Source organism: Cibotium barometz, chromosome 6 (assembly GCF_041138505.1).
Source record: "Cibotium barometz isolate CiBa-2024 chromosome 6, ASM4113850v1, whole genome shotgun sequence".
Lineage (NCBI taxonomy): Eukaryota > Viridiplantae > Streptophyta > Polypodiopsida > Cyatheales > Cibotiaceae > Cibotium > Cibotium barometz.
In genome coordinates, this window is record NC_141051.1 from 49013416 (window position 1) to 49036081 (window position 22666).

General features: G+C 35.6%; 1 protein-coding gene across 3 annotated transcripts; it reads right to left on the reverse strand.

The window, feature by feature from the left end:
• Positions 1 to 1763: 1763 nt before the first annotated feature.
• LOC147637823 (MADS-box transcription factor 23-like) lies at positions 1764 to 20048 on the reverse strand. Of its 3 annotated transcripts, none has more exons than XR_015266093.1 (7): positions 19784 to 20048; positions 15719 to 15797; positions 10519 to 10580; positions 10292 to 10391; positions 10115 to 10156; positions 2054 to 2183; positions 1764 to 1942 (listed from the first exon to the last, which is right to left on the reverse strand). XR_015266093.1 is itself a non-coding variant. In XM_086799672.1 (7 exons), the coding sequence occupies exons 1-7, from the start codon at positions 20005 to 20007 to the stop codon at positions 1936 to 1938; spliced, it is 621 nt and encodes a 206-aa protein (XP_086655798.1). In that variant the 5' UTR covers positions 20008 to 20048; the 3' UTR covers positions 1764 to 1935. The 3 variants fall into 3 exon arrangements, 2 of the variants coding, with proteins under 2 accessions (XP_086655798.1, XP_086655797.1); XM_086799672.1 differs by having other exon boundaries at positions 2054 to 2190; positions 10519 to 10550; XM_086799671.1 differs by having other exon boundaries at positions 2054 to 2190.
• Between the last annotated feature and the right edge of the window lie 2618 nt (positions 20049 to 22666).

Sequence of the window (22666 nt, forward strand, 5' to 3'; positions counted from 1 at the left end):
ACCCTTACATGATAATGTTTCCCAAGAATGTATGATTATGATAAAAGTGATTATATGAATAAACCCTTCACGGCTAATATAAGCTTACTTTCACAAGGTTTTCCTTGCATGCGTCATAATTTAAGGACCACAATGAGCCCCCAAATATGTGTGAGGCACATGCCCTCTAAAACATCCCTAAATTTAAGTAAATATATTGGCTAAGATCTATCGACCTAACTCTAATACCATGTTTCAATGACCACTTTCATAAAATCGCTAGCACATCCCAGGTAATGAGCCGATTGGTGCCATGCCTATATAAGCATGCAAAGGGTGAGCTTTGTTGGAAGTTACCCCACCTTAACCTTAGCTTCCTTGCCTCTAAATGTATGGTGTGAACAGAGCATGGGGATGAAGAAATCCTTCATGGCTTATATAGCCCCCCTTCCACAGGACTTTCCTTTTATATAGCTTATATAGCCCCCAGACTTTCCTTTCATATGGCTTATATAGCCCCCCTTCCACATGACTTTACCTTCATACGACGTATTTAATAAATTTCCATCACGCAACACCAACGAACCTATAAACATGGGTGAGAATATATGCCCTCCAACATAAGAAAGTGTTTCAAGGTAACGCTTAGTATGCTTGTAGAATATGCATTTCTTTTTTGATGCCTAGTGTAATTGAGGTACACTTTTATATATATATATATATATAAGTATATATGCATATAGATATATATGTATGTATGCATTTATATATATACATATATATCTCTGTGTGTGTGTGTGTGTGTGTGTGTATATATATATATACACATATAAATATATATGTATGTACATATACATATATGTACATACATGTATATACATATATGTACATGTATTATGTACATATATGTATATGTACATACGTGTCTTTGTATATATACATACATATATGTATGTATGTATATATATATATATATATATATATGTGCACGTGTGTGTGTGTGTGTGTGTGTGTACACACACACACACATATATACATACATACATAGATACATACATATGTATATATATATATGTGTGTGTGTGTGTGTGTATGTATAAATGTATGTATGTATACATACATACATACATATATATATATATATATGTATGTATGTATGTATACACACACACACACACATATATATGTATGTATGTATGTATGTATGTATATAATGTGTGTGTGTGTGTATACATGCAAATGTGTGTATGCATGTGCATCTATGTATGCTTGTGTGCCTATCGATGTGTGTGCACGTGTAATTTTGTATTTCAGTGTGTGTATGCATGTATATATATGTAAGTTTATATGCATGTATGTGCATGTGTGAGGTTAAGTAAGTGTGTGCGTATAAGTGTGCATATTTGTGTATGTGCACGTGCATGTGGGTGTGTGTGCATGTGTTTTTTTTGTGTGCGTGTTTGTGTTGTTTGTGTGTATGTGTGTGTAAGTGGTGCATTGTGTGCATGCACATGAATGTGTTTATGTTGGCGTACATATAGATCTATTTATATATACATATATACATACCTATAAATACATATATATGTGTGTGTGTGTTCTCTCTCTCACACACGTGCACATAATATAATATTGTGTGTGTGTGTGTACGCATCTATGTGTGCTAGGGAAAACAAATGAGAAAATGAGAAACTCTCTCTCTCTCTCTCTCTCTCTCTCTCTCTCTCTCTCTCTCTCTCTCTCTTTACTAATTACATGTGCTTAGATGCTATACCTCCACCATCAGAGATAAGTTATTTAAATTATATATGGTTTGTTGTTGTCTTCATGACCATTTTTATAGTTATGGCATCCTTGATCATTCTGTGCAAGGGATACATTATTTATAGCACCCTTCCTTGGTTTTCAAAAGCTTATAACATGTCCAAATGCATCATGATATTGATAAGGAAACAGCTACAACCTACAATCATGAGAACAATCTATCATGTAGAAAAAAGTTTTATTTTGGTACATTAACTTGAGATATTAAGAGCTTGGAATAATTTATTCAAATAAGGTTTAGAAAATTTACCTAAGGTCCAAAGAAACATCAAAATCTTTTATGATTTGATTTTTCTCCTTCGAAGCATAAATGTTTGGAAAGGTTTCCACAAAGTTGTGCTCCATGGTTACGCAACTTGAGAAAATGCTTGATTGGGCTTCTGCAATCTAATTTTAACTTGATAAGTTAATGTATGCACATGATGCTCTACTCCTAAACTTTCTAATAATTGTAAGTTGCATATGCCAATAATACATTGAGGGAAAAAACAAATGTAGTGCACGCAAAAAATGATAATTTTAGAAGTAGTGGAGATTTCTTAATGACCTTGTGTCACTTTCATTATCCATCCTCCTTATCCTTTTACCTCATAATTGGTTTCTTAAGGTAAGTTTTACACATTTTGTTAACTTCCCATCTTTGTTAAGACTTAGGGGTTATGTGTTAAGGTTAAGTATGTGATCTCCCACAAGGCTCTACATGCCCGCAATAAGTTATTATGAAGTTGATAATTTAAACATGTAACCCATTGCTCAAACCCAAACTCATGATGAAACCTTTACAATCAAATCGCACCTTTAGATCTCATAACTCCTATTCGGCCAAAGGCCTATGCAAATACAAAAAAGAAACCATGGTTATTACCATACCCAGTTAGGACTCCAAGGCCAAATGTTCTAGTTAATGTTGTGACAAGTGAAGGAACCTTGACTGATAATGTGGCTAGGAACATGAAGGAACCTTGTGGGATAATGACATAATGTGACAAGGAACCTTGTGGGATAATGTAGCAGGAACAAAAAGTTAGATAATCCAAACCTAGGTGATCTTTTGAAAATCAGGGTCCTCATCTACATCATCAACTATTATTACAAAACATGAGTTTTTGGCCTAATTATCCTATGAAAATTAATTCTAATAGATTCAAATAAAATATTAATACATCTTGAAGATGAATTTTTGGACTAGATAACACTAAGAGTTTACAGTCTTAAATGCTTACGTAAATTTCATGTGTCTCATGAATAGTATACATCATGGTTATCTTGATGATTTCATTTTGGTATTCATAGAAAACATATTTGTCTATTCTAGGAAATAAAAAATCATAAAATTCATCTATAAAAGGTTTTTTATAAAGAAGCTTTATTGAAATATGTTCAAATGATTCTTTTCCAAGGACCAAAAAATTAACCTTAGTGGGGTGATATCTAGAGATGGGATACACACGGACCATGACATGGTCGAAGTAACTATTCTAGAATGACCATGTAAAAGAACATGGATCATGACATAGTCAAAGAAAATGTTTCTACGCATGGATCTTAGTTGTGTCCGAGATGTAAGAAGCCTCCTTAGCTTAGTCCAATATGAAAGGACACACATCAAAGAATTTTTTAAGATATCTAGTCCTCTTACAAACTTGAATAAATAGGATTTTTTATTCTTATAAACAAAGAAATGTAAAATTAAGGCATTTGAATTCATTAAACAAAACAAAAAAAAGGAGAATTGTATTCTAAAGATTTTGGAGATCGGTAAACATTTTATGGTTACTTGTGACACTAGTGGGAACCACATAAGTTAAGTATTATCCCAATATAGGGGAATCATAGCTTATGAATTCAATAAGCATGAGAAGAGACATCTTGCTCATGACCTAGAACTTCTCGCGTGTGCAGAGGGAGAGGGGGGAGGGAGTGTTTTCACTCTATCTAGAAAATCTATATATCACATACATTCAAGGGCTATATCGAATCCCTTATTTTTGAATTTTAAGTATTTAAAATGGCTCCTTTTTCTATACAAACAACAACCTTTTATAAATACATTTTTATAAATTTATCCCCAAAAAGTGAGTTAAAAAATACCTTATTTTAGGCTCACATGGGACATTCAATTTTGGACTCTTGTGAGATATTCAAATATATTTTAAGTGAACCCCCTAATCTTTTATATTGTACCGCTTCTTGCCTCAAAGCATTGAAGACATTTTTTGTTGTGGGAAACCAAATTTGGATTGAGGATGTATGAGGTCTCAAGTATTTATCTACCCCCAAGTCTCCTTATCAATAGAGATGATGAAAGTAAATGACATTGTTATATACAAATAAATTTGTCTTAAAAATGGAAACAAGAAGAAAGAAGTTGAGGCGGCTCAGACTTAGAAAAAGACCCTTGTGCAATGTTATCACTATAATAAGGTTGGAACTAAAAGAACAAGCTAGCAATGCATTAAGAACTAACACTCATTTTGACTCCATTCTTAAACAACTAGATATAAGGAGTGTTGATTTCTTAGCTCGAGAAGAATTCACAATGGAAATATCTACTTCAGACACATATTTTACATACCTAATGATGTGACTAACATTAGGAACAAAAAGCTCAAGAACTTCCATGATGTTCTTTTCTCAAGACATGTAGGGTTTAACAAAAGTCTTAGTTATGGCTATAACTAAAGATAGCTGTTATCAAACATATAAGAAAATTCTTACACTACTATTAACCACTATGTAGGTTAACATAGTTTCACCCGCCCGACCTATTGGAAGGCCTTACCTACTCGAACTAGCACTTATCTTCTGTAAGACCTAGTTTAACATAGTTTCACCTGCTCGACCTACCATAAGGTGCTTTGCCATCTTACCTGCTCAAACTAGCACTTACCTTTGTAGGTTAATATACTTTTACCCACCGAAACTACTAATATTTTTCATAGGTTTTCCTCATGTATCAGCTTCCTCTTCTTCCCCCACCATTAGTGAGAGAAAACTATTACAAAGACTATCTCTTTTTGCCTCCATCTAGACATATAGAGATCTTTCTTCACCCCATTAGTAAGGAGCATTCCGGTGTGACAAACGGAGTGATTTAACCAAATGTGATTCTAGAGGTAGTATCTCTAATATTTTACCAACCAATTATGACTACCTTAAAGACTTGTAAGGACATACGTAATCATGTCCTTTAAGGATTTTCTTCTCATATAATATGTAACCAATTTTACAAGTTCCATGGAAAATTCTTATCCTTTGTAATTATTAGAGAATTATAGTATAATTATTTCTCAATATTTACCCACCCTTTCATAAGCCTAGTACATAAAAGTATGTGCCCCAAATAGGCCTATTTCATAAAAATAAAGTACATGCGTCTAGTTCATATAATAAAAGGTGTGAGAATAGACGTGAGTCACCAAGCGTGAGTCAACATAAGCGAGCTGAGAGACACAAGTTTTGAGGCACGAGCTAAAAAACACGTGAACCTAGAGACATGAGCCTAGGAAAAAAAACCAATAAATCTTAAAACTCAAATTTTTTGTAGCTTGAGAAGAGAAAACATATCTGGAATCAATTTCAGACCTACTTCAGGAAGCACTAAAGGCCGCTTCACTAGAGCAAAACACTTTGATGCAAACTCAATCTTGACTAATTATTGGAAACACAACAATAAAACCACCAATAATGCATCAAACCACACTTCATCAAACCAACCTAGCCTTCAATCTCAGAAAAGGACCAGCACTGAGAACAAAGTGCTTCCTCAAACTCACTCGACCTTCGACCTCACAATAGAGTGCTTACTTCTTAAGAAGGCAAAACTCCTTTAATCCACCTTAAATGGGGAGATTTAGGAAAATATGGGCCAACCAAATACAAACATCAGTGGAGGAACAATGGAACATCTAGAAACAAGAGCTGCCAAACGGTTCTCCAAGCCGTAGATTCACCAAACTGGCTATGTAAATAGCACCATAAACTTCATGAAAAGGACATTAAACCGTCCTATTTTTGGGCGAAGATCCAATAAAGGAGCAGAATTAAGGCCAACAACCTCAAGGTTTGCTCCTTTAGAAAGTGGTCAAAAACCATGTTAGATGCCAGACTGTTTAAACATTTGGTGTCGATCCTGAGCTAGGATTATCCCAAGCTGACCATAACCACCAAGTAGTTACTTACTAGATAATACTTACTAGAGGCTCAGACTTGGGAAAAACAAATCCAATCCACATCTCAAGGATGATGAACAAATTTGGTGTAACTGGAGATCCCATTCAGTATCTAGAGAAGTTGGATAAATTTTGATGGAACTAGAGATTCCATTCAGTATCTAGAGAAGTTTGATCAAATTTTAGAGGTAATGGGGACGATTGATAATCCCACCAAGATTTGCTCATTCGGGCTTTTCCTTGAAGGCAAAAAAGTCCAATGGTTTATTCTCTAAACCCACATGAAAAGGCCAACTATTTGGTCTTGTAACACACATTCATCATGGGATGCTTTCCCAGTGGCATCAAATAGAGAACTATCAGATAGATCTATAACCTCAAGAAAGAGGAGAGTAAAAGAATGTGGGATTACATTACTAGAACCAAGTATCCCCACATTAGATATACAACCCCCTACAAGAGACTTGATGACTTATTGCTCATTCATCAATTTTTATGATTGGTCTCAAGAGCAAGAGGCTTCATGGCAATCTCTATAGGTCTAGACACTACATCTTGGATGAGTATGCCCTCGAGGTAATGAAACCTATAAGACAAGGATGTAGAAGTCATCCACCCAAAATAAGAGATAGAGGATGCATCAGCCAAGGGTGCCCAACCAAAACTAGGTATATTCCTAATAAAGGACATGAGCATGGACGAGTTGGCAAAAAAATATGCTCAATCGTTTAGGTGAACAGTCGCAAGGCTGGCCACATGGCAACCCCAAGGCCAACCATTCGAATTAGTCAAGTGGAACACCCACGTTTATTTCCACCAAGAGATATGGTTCAGTGAACAATTTTTTGCCAAAACCATACAAGCACAGAGTGTCCACTACTAAGACCTTGACAACAATAGTATTGTCCTCATTGCTATTGCCATGGGAACCATGATATAATCCATTATTGGTACCAAGGAAACATGGCACCACCACCTAGAAATCACACTAGCCCTAATGCCCATAGAAAATGCTTCTCAATTGGCCCATAATCATGTGCTCATTTTTCAAAACCCTATATCATGAGGTATGTAAAAACCACCACCAATGCCATACCCACCTCATATTATCACACCCTAACTGATTACTCTTGAAATTGAACTGATACAACAATACTACTCGATGACTTTGCTAGTGGACTCTGACACTCCAAAATGAAAATCTGCAAGTCATATAAGCAATACGATTCATATAAATAGTACAATTCATACAAATATCTAGAAAAGAACAACCCCATCCATTAACTATGCCTTCATGTTTGAGGATATGGTGCAATAAAGGGCAAGAGACTTCAATAACATGTCATGCAGACCACCTCTTCAATGTTTTCATTGTAAAGGCATGCACCGTGTTTTTGAGTGTTCTAAAGTGTCCTCATAGAGCCATGTCACAAGTGCTCTAGTTCCATCTTCAAATCCAATGCCAAAACCTAATGGCATTCCACACAAAGGTAGATGTTACAAGTGTGTGTGGATTTGAACATGCTTTCAATGATTTTCCCATCAGAGTGACAATCACCCTAGTCAAAGGAGCATTAGCCACTTTGGTGAGCCTTAACTTATTTTGTGTACAAGGAAGGCTTATTCATACAATCCCCCTTGATGCCATCAAAAGGATCCAAACTATGGTGATGATAGCTACCAACAAGGAAACATCCAAGGCAGTTAAGAAGAAAAAAGCTCAGACTTCAACCTCAAATCTAGCTACCAAAGATCATGAGGCATAATCTCCCACAAAGGCTATAATAGCCCCTAAAAAGACTAAAAGGTCCAAAAGAAGAAAACCTCAAAGAGCACCAACAACACATGATCATGTGTTAAGGGCAACAATGTCGTGAGATTAACATTGGTTTGGATGATAGTTCCAAGATACCTTCCTCGCGCGAAGACAACAATGGATCTCCCAATCAAAGACCAGCTCTTCCCAAAGAGAATAAACCCATTCCTTCCAAAGAAACTAAAAGAGTACCCCAACCCCATATTGAATGAAAAAGACCAAGCACTTATTATAAGTAAGCTGGAGGCCAAACCAGATCCAATACTTGAGCAAGTGGTCGAGTACAAACCACTTATCCCACTTGAGCATGTATCTCATACCCTACTCAAGTGTCAAACATAGAACTAGTAACCAGTAAGAGAACCTGAGAGTATACAAAAGGAAAATACTGGAGCCTTTGCCTCTCGAACCAATCCAAGTAGATTTTATTTTGCTAGATACATTGTAGGAGGACTTAATGGGAGGGAAAACTTGGTCTTACATGGGTCATCATAGTCACCATAATATTTTCTTCAATGTGATAGGACACAACTTCATTTCAACCCCATCAAAGCAACCACCTCCTATGGAAGAATCAACGTATATCCCCCACACATTGGTAGGTCCAAGCACACCTCTCCGAGAGTGAGTACGAGAAAATTGAGCATGGATATTACATAAGGAAAATAGTAGGCCTCATAGCCTTGGAAGTTAAAGTCTTGAGATCAAATCTCTTTTACAAGTAAATTCTTAACTTTGGAGAGAATGATCCAAATAGATGACAAGGAACTAAAGAGCCTACAATCCTAAACCTAAAGATGAGGAGGATGAGATGTGACACATTGAGAGCTCTTCTCCCATACACAAAACGAAAGGATAGCCAAAAGTGCCCATGAACAAGCTAGGAAACTATTTTGAAAGAGATGAAATGAACATCATGATACATATGATTTATAAAGGCAAGATGATCTTTGCAATATTGGATGGTGGTGCTGGTGTTAGCATAATCACCAAGGATTGATGATTGATTGTTGGGAGACCTAGTGGGGAAGCCCCTGCCACTTTCTAGGAACAAGACTTGTGGTCAAGCTTATTGAGGCGGGAATACAATAAAACCTATTGGGCATTTCACGATGCAAGATTATGACTTTTGGGATAAGCTTCCACCACACATTGACATGTCACTCCAGTGCATGTTGACTTCTAAAAATGTATTATTGTAACCCATGACCTTGCAAGATCATAAGACACATTACCATTATGGCAAGATCACAAGACAAGTTACCACTCTACGGAGCAAGACCTAGGTAGGCGCTTTAGGAGTCCTATTGAAGCTTGGGGGAGGTCAAGAGGTTATGAGCTCCTGCAAAAGGGAATGTTCTCAAAGATGTTAAACATAAATAATTCAATTTCTGGGAGCCCTTTCTTGCACATGTGTATTGATCTTATGATGTATTGGTCTTGTGGAAAGTATCCTGTTTCATTTAAATTGTGGATATTGCACATATATTTTAAAGTGAAGATATGATGCTTCAGGTACCATTAAAAAGTTTTTAAAAATATTTCTTTCTAAAAATTTAGTATGTTGTGTCATTATTAAGTGTAATATCACTTCTTAAGTGAAACAGACCCTCGTAATATTTTTACATGTAAAAGAAAAAAGGATAAGTTCTCTAATCTTTTGTAGTACACATAATGGATGTCTATTAGAAATCAATGCTCTTCTCACATCATCTTATGGTCATCCTTTAGTTTATTCATGTTTTAACTACCCTTTCATTAGAAGAAACCATGTTAGACCAGCCTAGGTGCAATCCAATCCTAGAGTGTTTGACACGAAAAGAAAATTATTGATACTACAATATCGCTTGGCAATTATTTTGTATGAGTGAACATGTATGTATGTTTGTGTGCATACGCACATATGAGTGAACATATTTATAACCTAATACAATCTTGCTTGCTAATATTTCTATATGAGTGAACATATATGTATGTTTGTGTATATATGCATGTATGAGTGAACACATGTATATATGCACATGTGCATGGATGTGGGTGTTTACATGCACACATGCTTGTGTATGCATATACATACTTGTATGCATAAGTATACATTTAAAATATCCACATACGTGTGAGTGCATATGAGAGCATAATTCCAAGAAGATTTCATTTTCTTAAAGTATTAACTTGTTTAAAAATGCCACATCACTTGAATCTCAACATAATTTTTTGTTTCCTTCATATACCTATGTGTAAAAAATGGTACCTACGTGAAACATCAAAATTGACATATTATCAAAAGTCAAAAATCAAGCTAAGAAGATATTAAGAAATGTACCTTCTTGCAAAGTTCTTTGGCTTGAACATCAAATATTTGAATCTAAATCCATGTTTAAAACATAAGAGAGATTGTGAATTTTAGCACATTTCTTTCTAGTGATAAAGTGCTTTATGACATGATTTTAAAAAAAGTTCTAGTGATAAAGTTCCTAAAACTGATTTTAAATATACTCACTTTTCTCTCTTTAATCTTATTGATTATAACATGAAGCTTTGATTCAAGCATCTCAAGGTCTTTCAGATGCAAAGACATGAGGTTTTCACCCATCAGAAATCTGTAGAAATGAAAGAAGACGTATTGAGGAGAAATGTTTACAAATACATATAGCCTTTTATTTTCCAAGGTCCAATAAATAGCATGAACTTTTCATATTAAAACTAAATCTCAAGATGTTTTCTTACCTTTGTTGATTTTGTAAGTATTGCAACTCCTTCTGTAACAAAAGAGCTTTGGTTTTCCAATACTATCATAAGTATTGTCATATAAACATATTGAGGAGATTAGTATTCATTTTAATAAAATAGAAAGGTTGACTTTCATTGTCTCTTTCTAAAGCCTACACATAAACTAACATATCTTTATCTCATCTTCATTATTCTTGTTAATCATAGTGACTTATTCAATCTATATCTATTGTATCAATGGTATGAATTTATTTACTTTAAAAAAGTACTTAGAAAAACTATAATTATATACATATATTATTCAATGGACAAAATATAAAAAATAAATAAAATAAAAAAATAAATCCTATCAAATCTAGAAAAATATTATGTACATACAATTCACAATGACCACATAATAAAAGAAGCAAGACAGCTATATACTAAAACACATCATAATTGTCAAGATGTATAACAAAAGACTTCTCTCCTTCCATCCTTCTCTCTCTCTCTCTCTCTCTCTCTCTCTCTCTCTCTCTCTTTGGTCATTATAATACCTGTGCAATGACACACATTTGAGTACCTGATCCATTAAAGATTATGAATGCAAAGAAGTATTAAATGGCATGATTCTCTAAGTTAACCATCGTTCTTCCTTATTTAGGGACAATAATCAAGTAAAGTTGAAACTATGTAATCCTTATCTACGGACAATAATCAAGTAAAGTTATGCATACTCTTCCTTTTTTTGCCTTGTTGAGATGTGAGAATGGATGGAGCTCAATTTGAGGGACTTGATAAAAATAATATTACTTGGCATGGTTATATTTTTATTGAATCAAGAGGATTTAAAGTTTTGATGCATGATTTGGAACAACTAAGAATCTATAATGAACTATCTATCAATATGGGAAACAAAAAAGGGAATATCTATTAGTGAGATATAAAGAGTTGTCATGTATCACAACTTATAAAAATAGATAAAGTTATAAATTATGTTATACCTACTATGACATCATACCATATATGGTATAAAGATTTAGAGGAATGGTTGGTGGCAAGTCAACCAACCTTTAAGAACAAATGTAATTAGAAATGCACACTTGAAACATATGATGTGTTATAATATTAACTGGAGTTGAGGTCTTTGATGGGGGGGAGGAGAGGGGAGGGAAGGGAGGAGGGAGGAGGGAGGAGATGGGAAGGGGTGATGCGGGAGGGGTGGGGTACACAAGTTTGGTTTTGTTGTTCTACTTTCATTCAGAGGGAGGAGGGAGGGAAGTTATAAGAGGGTGTAGAAGAGTTTGTAACCAAGTACAAACACTAATCCCTTTGTAATCTAGCCATGCACCTCACATACACAATCTCATTTGAACAAGGCCTTACCATCGGTGTCTTGATATGGTTCGAATGATATGTGTGTGTGTGTGTGTATGTGTAGATATATGTTATGTATATAGACACACACACACACACATATATATGTATATATGTATGAATATATGCATGTATGTATATGTATGTATGTATGTATATATATATTCATATATACATACATGCATGCATACATACATACATGCATGCATACATACATACATACATACATACATGCATACATGCATACATATGTATATATATGTATGTATGTATACATACATACATACATGTATACATCACACACACACACACACACACACACACACACACACACACACACACACATATATATATATATTGTTAGAGTGGAGATTAATATACACACATAGATGCAACAAGCAAGGAGAGATAGATGGAAGAACAACACTCAAAACTAGATTTAAAAGAATGAGTGAAGTACAAGTGAAGTGACATGATAAGGTCACTTACACACTCATAAGAGTGTGTACATACTCATAAGAGTGTGTACATATGATCACGGAAAAAAACCTCCTAAAGAGGGGAGAAGCGTACGAACCCATTATTAGCCTACGCCCACGCATCACTATCATACAAATGGCTACAAATCCCCTCCTATAATGATAATGTAAACATGTACAGGGATCGTGTGGCTGATCAATCCCCAAATCTCAATAACCCTAAGGCTTTAAATTGTCATATGAGAGATGCTTTGTGAACATATCTGCCACATTTTTGTATGTAAAGACATAAGCTAAGCTAATATCTCTTGCAATGAGCCTTTTATTGGCATAATGATAATGCACCTCAATATGCTTTGTGCGAGCATGAAACAATGGGATTCCTCACACAGCTAATGCACTTTGGCTATGGCATACTCTTGGATGCCCTTTCCTCATCCACAATTGTCTCATTAATAGGTTGATCAATGGGCTGAAATTTAAGCTTATTTTCAACCCATATGGACTGATTTATAACATCTTTTTGAGCATTCATTTGCTCCACATATGGTTGCCCAAAATTATACAAGATTAGGAGTATATCAAAGATGTCATGTGAGCATACATTTTACTGGTTTTTTCATAAAAGCATGGATTTAACTGAATTCTCTTCAAAGATAACATCTCTACTCACACTAAAATCTGCTTTGTGGCTAGATGGTAGAGTCTATACCCTTTTCTATCTCAGTTGTATCCCACAAAAATACATTTTACTACCTTATCATCTAGCTTATTGCGTTGTTGCACAAGAGCATAAGCAAGATAACCAAAAACATGCAAACGAGCCACAGAGAGCTTCATGGCATTCCAAGCTTCATAAGAAGTAATTGTTTGCAAGGCCTTAGTGGGAAACCTAAGTGGTAGACATAACTGCCTCTAACAAAAAAACATGAGGAAAATTCTAGCTTTTAACCATGCAATGTGAAATTCCCATGAGAGATATATTCTTCCTCTCAACCACACCATTTTGTTGAGGTGTATTAATATTTTATGCCTCTTTTAGCCATATATACATTAAACTCTTTTGACTTATACGTTCCCCCTCAATATGTACAAAGGGTGCCAAATTTACATGTAGACACATTGTCAGCCATAGAAACAAAGTGTTTAAATCATATAAAAACCTTTGACTTTGCCTTCAACGGTGGCGGATACACCCAGGTGTGCCTAGCATAGTCATTAATAAAAGTCATAAACTAGAGATATCCCCTGATCAACGATGTCATCATGGGACCACATGCATCATAATGTAAAAGTTATAAATTTAGTTGATCCATCTTAGATTGATGCATGTTGCATCTTTCCTAAAATGCATCCGACATACATGTTTTAAGGCACAACAAACTATCAAAGCTCAAGTGACCAAAGAGAGCATGTTATAGCTCTGTATCACTCATAGCACATGTGGTAGTAATTGAAAAAGCATTATGTGAAAATCTCTCATACATGTTCGACCTATAAAGCCCATGGATTAGATTAGGAGATACTATAGCGATATCTCCATCTCTCTGGTCATGAAATCTACACCTATACAAGAAATCTTACCACTAGGCCTGCCCTAGCAATGGGCAAAGACTAACAATAAGTTCTTTTTGATGCTTGGCACAAACAAGACTTGTGAGAGAGTGGTTGTCTCACCACTTGCAATGAGAAACAACCTTACCAACTCCTTTTACTCGATACGAGGAGTTGTTTACACATGTGACTGCTCCTCCTTGAGGAGCATCCTCAAGTGAGAAAAATAAATCACATTGAGAAGAAATGTGCTTGGTTTGTGAGCACCACTATCAAAGTACTAGCTATACTAATCTGTCACGTAACTCCTTTTCAGCACTTGGTGCTAATGCATCATGGGCAGAAGGATCATAAATGCAGAGCACAATGAATAGCCAATCATCATGTGCATAGTTCATTGACTCCTTTTTAGCACTTGGTGCTAATGCATCAGCCATACAAACATGCTTGACTCTTTCTTCTTCTCCTTCTCTAGCTTTCTCTACATTCATTGATGTAATGGCCTGTCTTTCGACAATAGTGGCCTTTTCTTTTATTCTTAGGCTTATCACTCCCCTTCTTCACATCCTTTCCAAAAGACTGGGCTGATTCTACCTTTGGCTTATAGCCGCCCTAAAAAAAAAAGCCTTTTCCTTTACTTTATTGAATGGTACCATGCTTGATTTCCCACACACATACTACTTCGTTTTTGTCGAGATTTCTCTTCTTATAAGAGTCATACAACCAAATCATCAAAATTAAGGGCATTGGGTTACCCTTCATCATGAGCCGAAGTGTAGATGAAAAACCTTGGTATGAATCCAGTAGAGCTATGAGAATAATAGACATCAAAAAACTTTCCAAATAGGCCTCATCAATACATGCTAGTTGCTCCCTTAGATTACTTAACTTGATAAAATGTATAGTAAAAATGCTTTACAATAAAAGATAATTGATTGGAAGTTTCAAGCCATGACTTAGATAAGGCTAAACATTTTGTGAGGCTCTTTTCACTATCCCTTTTGTTTTGTTTATTTACTTTTTCAACCTTGGATTTAAAAATTATGAATGTCATTTCTCATCCAAAAACTGTTCTTCAATTTGAGGATACAAAGTAAATACTAACTAAAATATGCAAGAGAAGAATCTCTTCAACATTTAGGTGCACACACACACACACACACACGTGTGTGTGTGTGTGTGTGTGTATGTGTGTGTGTGTGTGTGTGTGTATCATCTTCTAACATTTTATCATACAAACTAAGCTCATCATCATGAACAAATTTGAAGAAAGTAAAGGACTACCAAAAAAATATACCAAAGAGAAACTAGTCCAAATTTTGGATAGAAATATAGAGAGATAAACACACACACACACACACACACACACACACACACACACATATGTAGACATACATACATGTACATATACATATATACATAGATACACACACACACACACACACACATAGAAAGAGAGAGAGGAGGAGGAGAGAGGGAGAAGGAATAATAGTTTTAATATCACATCAAATTCATATGACGGCACCAAAGTGCGAGCATGGCACTTGATTAGAAGACCGATACTTAAAACCACTACCCAAGCACTCCACACACACACACACACACACACAAAGAGAGAGAGAGAGAGAGAGAGAGAGAGAGAGAGAGAGAGAGAGAGAGAGAGAGAGAGAGAGAGAGACATACACACCGATAAAAGGGCCAATGATGGGAAAAATACAAGTAAACATACCCATAAACAACTACTTCTAGCATTTTATCACAACCTAAGCTTAGTAATGTGGACAATAATTTGAATAATATGACCTCACCTCTCGATTATGGATCATGTTTCCATTTGTTTGTGTCCTTCCAATTGATTCTTGATATCTTTTTAAGATTTCACATGTACTAAAAGAAACAAAAGCAATAAATCATGAGCTAAAATATTAAATAAAGAGAATCATTTATTTGTAAGACTATGTGTGTGAATATTCTAGATCAGCATGTCATTGATAAGTTAAAAAGTTTAAAATTCTTTACAAATATTTGCAATCACAAATAACTCCTCCAATAAAATAAATCAAAACATTTCTATGCATAATTAAATTGCAATGATCAAAAGTACAAAGTAACTCCCTATCTCTCACCATATGGTTCTTGTGACAAAGATACTTTGTAAGCAGATACCTCATCTCCAACATCTTCTACGCTCTCACATTTAAAATTAAGTGTCATATCTAATGTTAAATGGCTTTGTGGTTGGCTCGTCCTTATAGAAAAGATCTATACTCAAGGATCCCTTGTCCCCATTGTTTTGTGTTTCTATATCTTGCCATCTACTTGTCTCATCCTTATAGAAAATATCTATACTCAAGGATCCCTTGTCCCCATTGTTTTGTGTTTCTATATCTTGCCATCTACTTGTGTACTTTGGCCTAGATGTTTAAGAGAGGCAAGTTCTAAAGCTACATTTAAACAATTGTGATCTTTTATTGGTGACTCAATGTTGTTTCTGGAAGCTTCATATGAAAATGTAAAGAGCTTTTTACTCCTTGTGCAATGCTTTCTAGAAGTGTTTGAGTACAAATGCTTTATACAAAAATATAGGCTCACTAGCTACCTAAACATGACACATTTTATGCTTCTATATGGGATGTTAGGTCATCAACAAGGACCAAGTCTTCAAACACCTTGGCTACCCACCAATATGGACTTCATAGACTAGCTAATAGATAAGGGCCACCAATAAGGACTTCAAATACCTTGGCTACCAACCAATAAGGGTGAAGGTCATTGATGAGGACTTGCTAGATTGGCTAATAGATAGACCGATATTTAGTTTAAAAAATGAGAAAATGTGCAATTTCCTTTTCATTCTAGAATTATTATATTGAATACTATCGTGATGGATTATGTCCACGTCTATACTCCATAATTGTACTTCAAAAGAAGACACTAGACTTAAATTATCAAGTTAATGAAGACCTTTATATGGCAAGGAGTGTAAGGGAGAAAACCTTGTGCAATGCTAGCTTGGACCAAGCTAGGTAGACCTAAGTAGATCGATGGGTTAGGCAAAATGGATATTAGATCTCATAATGAAGCTGAGATTTCTTATACTCTCATCACGTGTTGACAAGTATAATATTGGATACTAATGCTAAAAGAGTTTTGTGTGTTTATGGAGGTTAGGTTGCAAGGTAAATGAAAGAGTTAGAATTGGATTGCTAATAAATCTTTCTGTGTTTATGGAGGTTAGGTAACAAGGCAAATGAAAGAGCTAGAATTGGATCGATAAAACTTCTCCCAAGCCCCATTGGTGATAAAAGGCATGCACTTTGCAAAATTAGTAATTAAATAGAGAAAAGGTAGTTTGTAATTGGTGGAATGGATGAGAAGTAGTATGTTAACTAGTAACTCGCTTATGATGTGTGGTATATAGCAATCTCATCTATCTGTCTTTCCCTCTTGATTGACTTAGCACTTGAAATAGAGTTAATAATGCCGATATGTGTCATCTTACAAATGTTTGGGATGACCCCCTCCTTGCATGGATGGAAGCTAACCAGGCTACAATCATTTACAAGATCTTAAGATTTGATGTTGAGTGCACTTGATCTTGAGATAAAAAAATAGCAAGAAAATGAACTAAACTTAGCAAATGAACAATGAAAGGTTTTAAAGAGACCCTTCAAACTGATGTATACACAATAGTGAGCTTTACGCAAGAGATAATGTGATTGAACAACATGAAGTTTTTATTATTGATTGATAAATATAATGTTATAGAGCTCGAAGGCTAGAGGAGGGCTATGAAAGTCATTATTTATTTATGAGTACAAACTCTTTTTCTAAAATGTTTGTGCAATATCTCATTTTGATGCACGATTGGGAAATGGAGAGTCCATTGAGGTTAGAATTACATAAAGAGGCCATTAATTTAATAATATTAGTAGTTTTAATAAATGTATAAAGGAGCATGTTATGAAGGGCTTAGCTAAGTTAATTGACACAAAGTTTTCATTGATTAAGGTTTGAAAAAACTGGTTATAAGAAATTATCTTTAACTTCGTTTGTGTTGGTTCGAATTGCGAAGACCGTCAATGTTGATTTTTGATCATTTCTACTACAGCTTCGTCCTCGTTGAATTGTTTTCTTTATATGTATTGATAATGGATGTCTCTTTTCAATGCTTTGACGAATGGCGAACTGTACCCATGAGAGCTTGATAATGGGGCTTTTAGTGTTCTTCAAAAATAAACGTCGCATGTTGTGGAAAGAGGGTTGTTGAATGCACGAAATATCGAGTGGACAGTGGTGGGCGGGCGATCGAAAGTGGCTTGGCTTGTCGATTTGTCAAGATCATGGCCATGGAGCTTTAAAAGCTCTCATACCATGAAAGGTTTTAAAGAGACCCTTCAAACTCATGTATACACAAGAGTAAGCTTTACCATGAAAGTTGTTATTATACTGATTGATGAGTACAATGTTATAAAGCTCGTATAGGTAGAGTAATTGCACCTACGTCTATTCATTAATATTAATCATGATTAGTTATTAATTATGATTTGATGTGAACACTTTATTATGTTATTCTCACAATAGAGAGAGAGAGTGGAGGAGTGAGCTTAAAAACAAGGAGAGGTGAAGAGAGAGAATGATAGATGTGAGGAGAGGGAGAGAACAAGACAATAAATAATGCATGAAACAAGTGTTTAGAATGCATGATTTCGTGCTAAAATACAAGCAAGGCCAAAAACCTTAGCGATGAAAATTTTAATTTAGCAATGATTCTTTTTGGGAGAATACATTCAAAGTTAACTCAGAGACCCATATCCCTATATTGATGGAAGAAGATAGTCAATAAATAGTACTAGTGGGTAACCCTTGCGTCGCACGTCTTTTGAGACTCCAAATTCAAATTCTACCGAAACCTCCTCAAACCTCTTCCTTCTCTTACCGAACCTCCAAATTTTTGCCAAACCTCTTCCTGAAGCTCCAAATTCTTGCCACATGGCTGCTTTATGAAACTCTTTCTTAAAATAATATGGAGATATAGAGAAGAGAAGAAGAGATAGAGAAGAGGTGGTCGAGGCACCAAACTTCCAAATTCTTGCCACATGACAGTTTTATGAAACTCTTTCTTAAGATAATATAGAGAAAAGAAGATATATAAACATAAAGAAGAGAAGAAAAGATACAGAAGAGAAGAGATGGTCGAGGCACCCAACAAACCACCACAACAATCAAACACAGGTCCCCATAAACAAAATAAGTAGAGACAGACACAGACAGTAAAAAGAAAGCGGCAGAGGCCATGTGCTCTGTACACTCAATAATAAAAGAGAGGGAACGTTGGCAGTGTTTATTTTTGAAGGTTGCAGAGCCCTTCTAAGGGCAATTTGACCTGCTAAAGAAGTATGAAAAAGAATCGAGTATTGCTCTTGAAGTGCTATAAAAAAAAATTGCCCTTCACATGGAAGGGTGAAAAAAATTGAACCTTGCACATGAAGGGCATGTAGGTATTAGTTTGTTGCTTCTTTAGATACACATTACACATTAATTAGTTCTTTTTTTGAAGACATTCGATAGCTTATTGAGAAAACTGATGAAGCTTTATAGCAGAACCATGGTGATCAAGAAAAACAAACTTCATAAGTCTTAAAGAGATTGTAATATAGTGGGTCAATAGATATATTGTTACCACAATGGGTCAATGACTTAACAATTTCATTTAAAGAACTTGAACTTGAAAGATAACCTTTATGTTGGCAGTCTTTTGAAGGGCAAAGAAAAAAAATATGCCCTTCACATTGAAAGACAAATTTGAAAGAGGCCTTCTTAAGAAAAAGCATACCCTAACTTGCAAAAATAAACACTGGGGAGCGGCCTACCTCGGGCTGCCGAATTCGGAGACCCGGCCGGTAGGGGAGAAGACGATGACCGCCAGCTGGACGTCACACAGCACTGAGAGCTCGTAAGCCTTCCTGAGGAGGCCTGTGCGACGCCTGGAGAAGGTCGCCTGCCGGTCGGCGGGGTTCTCGATGCGCCGGCTGATAGCCATGGCGCACTGAGCAGCTGCTTCTTGATATGGTTCGCGCTCCATCATCATCATCATCACCACCACTCAGCAGAACACAAAACCCAACAAAACAAGCGGAAGCTCTCTCTGGTGCGCGCAGAATATATATATATATATATATATTAATTTTGAAATTAATAATAATAATGGGCTTGCCTCCACTATCTTATTTCTTTCCTATTTTATTTTACTTTTGAAAGTGAGCTAGTGAGTGATGCTCCAACAAAGCAAGTCCTACCCACCCAAATGCACTTATTTCAAACATTTATTCTTGTACATGGCACTAAAAAGGAAAGTAGGAATACCTTGTGCTTTTCTTGTCGTCGTCCGGAGATGATAGTCACATCACATAATGCATCTAAATGATGCTTTCCTTTTACTATGTAACTAGTGGGCATACCCATACATCTATATCATATTATATTATATAAAGAATATAATATATATATATCTATCTTGGAGAGAGAGAGAGAGAGAGAGAGAGAGAATATTTAATTATTATAAAAAATAAGCATATAATAAAACACACCCACACCCACACATGTGCACACGCACATATATATTATAAATATATAAGTATACATACATATATATATATATTTATATTTATATATGTATGTATTTATGTATGTATGTATATGTGTGTGTGTGTGTGTGCGTATTTAAATATTCTCTCTCTCTCTCTATATATATCTATATATCTATAGATATATATGTGTATGTATGTATATGTGTGTGTGTGTGTGATATGTGTGTGTGTGTGTGTGCGTATTTAAATATTCTCTCTCTCTCTCTCTATATATCTATATATCTATATATCTATAGATATATAGATATATAGAGAGAGAGAGAGAGAATATTTAAATACGCACACACACACAGATATATAGATATATAGATATATAGAGAGAGAGAGAGAGAATATTTAAATACGCACACACACACACACATAGATATATTTAAATAGATATATATATATATATAGAGAGAGAGAGAGAGAGAGAATATTTAAATACGCACACACACACACACACACATATATGTTAGAAATATAAGCTCAACTTGTCCCTTAGCAAATGTGCATTGGATAAAATGTTAGGCTAAGCTAAAATGAGAGTGTATAGCATCACTCCACATGTCCATCCGCATGTCAAGGGGCATCCCTACAGCAAAGGAGTCATGGAGCATCTTTAGGAGAAGCATCTATCTCGTCTACATCATCAGTGATGTCATCCAGGATTGGATCAAAAGGCTATATAAGCCCATGTAGCACTCACATTTGCTAATGAAGCAATGCAGTGATTTCTCATATTATGAATGGCTCAAATCTCTTCCCACCTTGATTTCCTTCATGGTATCAAAGCCAATTACGTTCCCAAAGCCCTCATTAAGTTAATTTAATAGTTACTTAGTATTTTTATTAAGTTATTAATAACCCACTATTAGTGGAGCTAAAATAGGCTTTTCCAAAACAACACCTACCTGGATTCGAGGGCTTCCACCACCTTCTACAGGTAACATCATGGCATGATTTCTTCACAAGGAACCTTGCGCAGGTTGCCATCACATCAATTGTTTGATTTTGCCGTTGTTCGACCGGGTACGGTCGTTTCCCCTAAATCATCACTGTTTCTCAGTAGGTGGCTGCTCTATAGAGCTTTGTTCTCTCTCCAGAAAAGCAGTTGGTTAAATTCCTCTGAGCTATAAGTGCGCCCCAAAGTGCTCTACCTTCCCCTAAAAGGGCTTGCCAAATGGTGTAGCCAATCTCCAATGCCAAGTCAATTTGTAGAAGGAGGTTCTTGCAGATTTTTTACGCAAACATTTTTTTAATGCTTGGTGGTAATGACCTTGCTTAATCCCTTTTTAATGATCATAATAATGTTATTTCATGCACTAAAGACTAATCCTCTACTTTGATTAAGCATTATCACATCTCATTATCCACATAGATGATATATGTGTGTGTGGTTATGAAGCTTGAATGCCACCTTTTGTAAAGGGATTATAGACACTGCCCTAAGTCTATCTTCTCCGTGGGGTAAGACCTCCCTATCTATGGCATCCACACCTATTATGGATTCTAATTCTAAGTGTCCAGATACGTTCAATGGCATAGGGTTTCACACTTGGCAAACAAAGGTCAAGGGCCATTTAATGAGAAAGAATTTATGGAGCTTAGTGAAACCACAAGTAGGAGGAGAGGAAGGAGGAGTTGTCACTAGAGCTACCATCATTGCATTGCAAGCAAAGGATGAACAAGCTTTAGGGATAATAATCACATTAGATGATAAATAATTCATTATATAGATAATGCTGACACTGGAGCTAAAGCTTGGGAAATACTTGAGAAAATCTTTGGTGCTAAGCAAATCACTCTAAGATTAGTCTTAAAATGCAACTCTATGGACTCACAATAGAAGCAAATCAAGGAGTGGCTTCAATCATCTCAATAGGTTAAAGAGTCTTATGACTCAACTTGTGTATTTCCAATCTCATGTACCTAATGAAGATGCTGTTGCCATCTTGTTGAAGACCATGCCTTCAAAATTTGATCAACTTGTCACTGTGCTTAAAGAGAAGGAACCTATTCCTTCTTTGGAAAGTGTGATAGCCTCTTTGCAGCAGGAAGAAGAAAAGAAGCAAATCAAATACTTCCAAGAAGATGCCTATGCCATCTCCACCATCAACAACAAGA

Bases quoted from the DNA above. Each gene is read 5' to 3' on its own strand.
- LOC147637823 (XM_086799671.1), bottom strand. From the start codon at position 20,007: ATGATGATGATGATGGAGCGCGAACCATATCAAGAAGCAGCTGCTCAG. The intron at 15,798-19,783 runs GTAGGCCGCTCC...TGTTTCTTTTAG, and splicing joins TCCGAATTCGGCAGCCCGAG to TACATGTGAAATCTTAAAAA. The intron at 10,157-10,291 runs GTGAGTATATTT...ACATGGATTTAG, and splicing joins ATAAGATTAAAGAGAGAAAA to ATTCAAATATTTGATGTTCA.